General features: G+C 37.7%; 1 protein-coding gene across 1 annotated transcript in view; it reads left to right on the top strand.

The window, feature by feature from the left end:
• SLIT2 (slit guidance ligand 2) overlaps window positions 1-764 on the top strand; it is a 256837-nt gene extending 256073 nt beyond the window's left edge. The window contains exon 38 of the mRNA XM_035903458.1: window positions 523-764. Within this exon, the coding sequence (XP_035759351.1) occupies window positions 523-764 (242 nt within the window). The remainder of the gene's footprint in view (window positions 1-522) is intronic.
• Window positions 765-6526: the final 5762 nt, after the last annotated feature.

Consider the following 6526-nt stretch of genomic DNA (forward strand, 5'->3'; position numbering starts at 1 on the left):
AGAATAGAAGAATATGGTTGTAGAACTTTTAACAGATGTCTCATTTTTAGCTGGTTTTATACCTCAGTAATTTATGAAGTTAGTGGAATGTAACTTGTATTAAATAACAGTTTGAATAATATTGAACTCCAGGTCTAATAAATTAAATTGCATGCTCTCTGAAACATTTCCCTATGGTAAATAGAACCAGCTGCAAGCAACGTAGGAACAGAAGATGTGTATTTTTATAAAAGAGGAAAAGATTTAAGCTTCCAATTTTCTTGTCATTGTAATAGCTTTGTATTTATGGTTTAAATATACATAGTATAAACTTTACTGAAAATAGGAGGTATAGGAAATAAAACTCAGCATTAATCAAATTACTTTTGGTAGAACCACTAGTTTCCAATGTACAGTCTGAGTCAAACTAAAATATCGATCCCAACTCCAATTAGAAACACGGCATCTTCCTTAGCAACGCCAACCATTCTTTGACCTGCATCTCAAAAGTGTCTCTCTTATTTTAAATGTTGTTTTCTACAGAAATCTCTTGTCGAGGGGAACGAATCCGAGATTACTACCAAAAGCAGCAAGGGTATGCTGCGTGCCAGACGACCAAGAAGGTATCGAGACTAGAATGTAAAGGAGGATGTTCAACCGGGCAGTGCTGTGGACCACTGAGGAGCAAGAGACGGAAATACTCTTTTGAATGCACTGACGGGTCATCATTTGTGGACGAGGTTGAAAAAGTGGTGAAGTGTGGCTGTACAAATTGTCCCTCCTAAGTGTCCCTGTCACACTTGTCTTTTGAAAATGTTGTATACTTATTGACCGTGTCGGACTAATTAATGCTTCATAGTGGAAATATTTGAAATATATTGTAAAATACAGAACAGACTTATTTTTATTATGAGAATAAAGACTTTTTCTTCATTTGAAAAAAGATTCAAGTGCTTGAACTGAGACTTCTCATAACCAAGAGGAGCTTTGAAGAAAAAAAAAAAAAAAAGACCTGGTAACATTGCAACAGAGATGGGAAACTTTAACTGCTTTTAACATGGATTCTTCTTTATAACATGCTGAAGATACACTGACACTATACACACGTGACTTTCAACTTAACAGCTCAGAGATGAAATATTGACCAGAACATGAGGCTTGTTTTTTCACTTTCGTATCAGTATATTTTATTGTCTTGGCAGACCGTACCAATCACTTACTTATGGATGAGGAAGCATTGCGAGTGAAAAGAATCAGATTATACAGAGATAACAATTGTATGAAATACATTTTATCTTTTGGAATTATTAAGCATCTTGAGAAGATGGAGTCCCATTTAATGAATGGGAAATGGGAGATACAAGAATATACTATAATCCTGAAATCTCCTGATGATGTATACTTTTATGTCAGCATGTTAGCAAAAGAAGCATAAAAAAGTGTTTATCTGCCCTTTTCCAGTATTAATTTTTTGTAATATAAATGTTTTGGGGATGATAAAAATAGATTATTGATGGATAAATTAGTAATAATATGGATTTCTGTTTCTATGAGTTCTAAACAACTCTATACAGTATTCGGTTTCATTGAGAAATATTTATTGTATCAAAGTACATTGTACTTAACCCTTTTAGGCCATCCCTTTTACTGTTTTTCAATGCTTTAATATATATTAATTTATATTTGTCCCAGTATTTTTGTAATTTTTTTTATTTTTTTTAAAAGGACTTAAAAATCAGGATTTTTTGCAATAGAACTAACGTAGCATGTCGTCTTGGGGTAAATGTCTTCGGTCTGTTTTTTCCTCCCCTTCCCCCTTCCTTTTGCTTTTCCTTAGAATCTGACCACTTGGTGTCACTGAATCTGAAAGTGATGACAATCTGCAGTTTTCACATACAGCAGATATCCAGGACACCTTCCAAGAACCTGTAATGTATGACAGAAAATGTCTTTACACTAGGTGGCAATTGTAGAGAAGTTAATTTTCCCTATATACAATACTTACAGAAAATAAGATGGCGTGTAGAAAATGACATTAGAAGGTAGATCTTTATAAATTAATATTCCCATGGAGCTCTTTACCTTTTTTATAAAAAAGAAAAAAAGGCTGTGCTATCAAGAACTGTGACTTTCCCCAAATAATAAAACTACTTTTCTGCCCTAATGTTCCCCATGTTAACATGTTGCTGCTAAATTATAATGTAGAATTGGTAATCAATAGTGGGTTGTGTTCTTCTTTCAGTAAAACCCAGGGTACCCTGTAAAAATGCAGATGTTTTTCAATTTTATTTTATTATTTTTTTTACAAAAAAAGTTAGATGTACATGTGTAATGCAGTGTGCTTTGTCTTATTTGGACTGATATCAGTAATGCTACTGATGTTTGTAAATTAAACAGATATTTACTTCATTAACAGCTTTTATTTGTATTCTTCTGAGAAGTTTAAATTGTCTAACGGCCTTTAATTAAACACCTGTAGTTGCAAAGAATATTTGGTAAAAAACAGAATAAAACCCAACCCCAGATCTAGTGTATTCATTGCTGAAAGTCTGAAGAAGGAATTAACGTGGGATTATTACACCTACAGGCAGTGACGTGACATGACTGAAAACGTCAGTTCATTACGAACAAAGCCGAACTCATACCCAAATTAACAAAAGACTTATAAATAAAGTACACTGCATGAAAAGGCAAATTGAGTCTATCCTAATATTTTAATGGTTATACAAATAGTAATTTGATAGTTCTTTTAGCAAGTAATTTGATTCTTCAGGGGGATTCATTTTCACTAATCTTGGACTAAGTATTTTAAATATAAGCAATTGGATGGGATGATACTTAACCAGGTTTCTCTTCTGTAGTATCATTTTTACAGACGCTTCTGTATTTATTCTACTTGGGCTGCTTTAGAATTTGTCTAAATAGCCAATGAAACGACCTTCGGCGTGAGGCCTTCTTTGCAGTTTCTATGACTTCTAAATAATCTTCTGTAAATAGGGGTAGCTTGGAGGAAAAAGAAGCCATTTTTGCACGACAGTACTTATATAGTATTTTTGGCTAAACAAGATCGTTTTTCTGTGTATGATCAAAATCCCTGTACCAAGCACCAGGATTTGGACTGCTTTCTGTCGTCATACCGACAGGAAGATAAACTTTGCACTGGTATTCAAGCAATGCTAGCTGCGCTACTGGTGATCCGGAGGCCATCAAGACAGGGAGTTTTGTGGTCTCTAAGCAGAACCCAACAAAAAATTAAGAATTTAAAAAAGAACAAACCACCACCAACAAACAACTTTGGCACCTACCCCTCTAGAGGAGTGTAAGGCGCCTGCAGCAGTGACTCAGCTCACCTTAGAAACCTGAGCAGCCCGGTATTCTCACCACTGAAGTGAAAAGTATTTAAGCATCGGCCAGGTGTGCCACGCCGCATGACAACAGGTACCTTTCTCAGTGGCATGGGTCACCCCGACACCTTTCGCATGCCTAAATCAAGTTTCCTGTGGTATTGCTGTAACAGGCTGCCTTGTACCTGTATTCCCCAAAGGGGAAATGGGGGTCTGAGGAACTGTAGCTATAGGCATAGCTAACACAGTGGAGAATTTAGTTCAGTGCAGAACACTCCAGGCACAGGTTTTCATTCAAAAACGTAAATTCTGCAGCTTTTAACACAGTGCTTGGGGATTAGGTTTCTCTCCCGGGGTCTGCTGCCTGCTATAGGAATCAGTCACATACAGTCTGCTTTTGATGTATGGAATAAAATGCATAAACAGCATTGGGTCTGAAGGATACAGCTCAGTACTGTGACCAAGTCCCTCACTTTGAGTTAACACCGCATACAATTAAAATTCTTTTTTCGTTAGAAACTTTCAGATTCCATCATTTTCTGCCAGTATTCTTAAAAGCTATAAAAGAGAAAGCCCATGAATACAGCTTAATTTGTACTGGCTCATGCACAGCTCCTACTGTCATCTCACAGATGATAAAAATGTGAACGAGGATGGAAAAAAGACCATTCTTCTTGAATGAAACAGTACCAAAACTCACTGCTTTTTTTTGTTTGACATTGAAAGCCAATTCAGAACAGGAACTGTCACGCATGGAACCAGATTCTGCAGCCTGTATTAAAGTTTCAGGGGACGATGGATACGTGAGTGATTGATAGAAATACTGTTTTGAGCAAACCAGTGGTGGGCTTTGAATAAGCTTTGAGAGATGCAGTTTATTTTCTAAGCTCTACTGAACTAACAATTCTGTCCTGTGTTCAGAATACTTTTTATTGCCGTGTGGGGGTACCATGAAGCTTAGTACTACAAGAATGACTGTAATATGATGATGCTCTGTGTAGGTGCCACAGTCAATATGATATTCATGGGATGTTATGAAGGCATTTGCCTAGAAAGAGCAGAACGCAGTTTTTGTAGATAACACCAAATCTGGCAGGCCTGATGATCCACAGTGTACTTGCAGGGATAGTAGCAAGGCAATAGAGAAAGTGGATGTCACGACGTTAAGTTTTGATGGGATGAGTGGTGATTAAGAGAGGAGGGGGAGAGTGGTACGTGTTGGAAAGGAGCTTGTTGTTGAGAAGAAAATGCCCAGAAGTTTTGGAAAAGTGTCAAGAATGTTGGAGGCTGTTTGCAGTGAAGCTCTGGATTTTGGGAGCTTTGTTATTGCTTGAAACTTAAGTATTTAAAAGAAACCTCTTTAGAGCTCTGCAAAACGCACACTTGATCTTTCTATCTGGAGTTGACCCTATTGTTTGAGGAAAAGTTTATCTTTTTGAAGCAATTCAAAAATCCCATCTTTTCATTCCTTTTCTCCTCTAGAAGCTAGTGTTACTCCCGCGGTAGCTCATTAGGCATGCAAGTGTCTGTGCTTCAGCTATCCCACCTTACAGCAGAGAGCCTGGCACGCAATTTCAGTTCCCATAAAGTGCAATTCCCCAGCTGAGCCATTCAGGATTCTTGGCTTTTAGAAGAAATATTTATACACTGAGCTGGTATCTCCAATCTATTTAAGATTCCTGGAGTGGAAATCAGAGAATCGCTGGTAGTTGTGACTATGTAGGGGCTGTCAGGAGTAAAGTAAAACTGAAGTGTTTGCCTGCATGCCTGGAGAGCCTGGCTCATCCCGGAGAGCCTACTGTTTTACTGTGTTCTTTATGTATTGTGTTCCTGGGAGAGCGGGAAGCAGTTGTGCTCATCCTTTCAGAAATGTCTGAGAGCAGAGGGATTTTGTGTCCTTCTGCAAATAAATTGTCTAGGCTGGAAATCATAGGCCTCTTTGGCCCTCAGCCAGGTTAAACTGTGTATGTATACCTTAACATCAACCATCATCTTGGACACCAACAGCTCTTGATGTTAAAAAAGTGAATAAATCTTGCTCTCAGTTTAATCAAACACAGATGGGAAAAGCAAACCAAACAGAGAGTTAACAGCTCTATTCACTAGTCTCCTGGGCTCCATGTGATTAAATCAGAGTTGGAGGGTATGTTCCTGCTGCTGCTGTTCTGGCCAGTGTCCGTAGGGGTGATGGCCAGCAAAGGAGAAGTATTCTGTCAGTTCTGCATGTCATTTGTCAAGCTGAGAAAAAACAGTCATCTCACTAAACAGCAAGACTTCTGGCTATCCACAGTCCCAGCAAATATGCTCCAGCTCTACAGCATGACACCCATGCTGCAGGAATTTTGCTCAGCCATGGGAACAGACTTTAAAACTGCCTCCCAGATCCACAGCTTAATTCAAAATGTTGATCTTAGTAATGCTTTCTGGTCTTTACAACTCCATCCTTTTATTTCATTCCAGTTCACAGGTAAACTCCTTTAGTTCTACATGTCAAGCCCCAGTACTCTCAATCGCTACATACAGGAGATTATGACTTGGGTTTTGTTCCTTTTTTAGGTATTCGTTAACATTTATAGAGGGACCAGAAGACCTGCCGTAAAGAAGGAGAGACAGGTTACACATCCAACTACAGAGATCAGACAGTTTCATGTCCTTTAGAACTCAGAAAATGTTACACTGCCTCCTGTGGAACAGTCTGCCATACATAGATTGCTATAAACTTACATATTTTATGGATTTATAGACTCAGGCCAGGGGAATTGTTATCTGTTTTTTGTCTGCTAGAACTTTTTTTAATTCCTTTTAGGATACTTTCCATATCACAAGAAAAAAGTAAAGATAGAATTAATGTGCCTGGGTTGCTTGCTCTGTCATTAAAGTTCCTTAAAAAGATCCAGTAGCCTTTTTCCAGAATATTTTTCTTCTTTCTCATAGTTTTTCACATTCTGGGCTTCAATCTGTTGTTTCTGTATGATGGCCCATTTGTCCACTTTGGTTAATTTCCAGGACAGATTTAATCCTTCTAAAGAGAGAGAAAGGATACCTTTTTTTTCCTGCAGCTGTGCCTAAAATCTCCCACAGCACATCTTTAGAAGTATGTTTTCTTTCAAAGTCCTCTGAGAATAGGTTAACTTGAGCTGTTTTTACTGCAAACTTGTTTTTTTGCTTCTGATTAGCTTTATTTATTTAATCACATTTCTGTG

Source organism: Egretta garzetta, unplaced genomic scaffold, assembly GCF_000687185.1.
Source record: "Egretta garzetta isolate BGI_Z169 unplaced genomic scaffold, ASM68718v1 scaffold151, whole genome shotgun sequence".
NCBI classification, from domain to species: domain Eukaryota; kingdom Metazoa; phylum Chordata; class Aves; order Pelecaniformes; family Ardeidae; genus Egretta; species Egretta garzetta.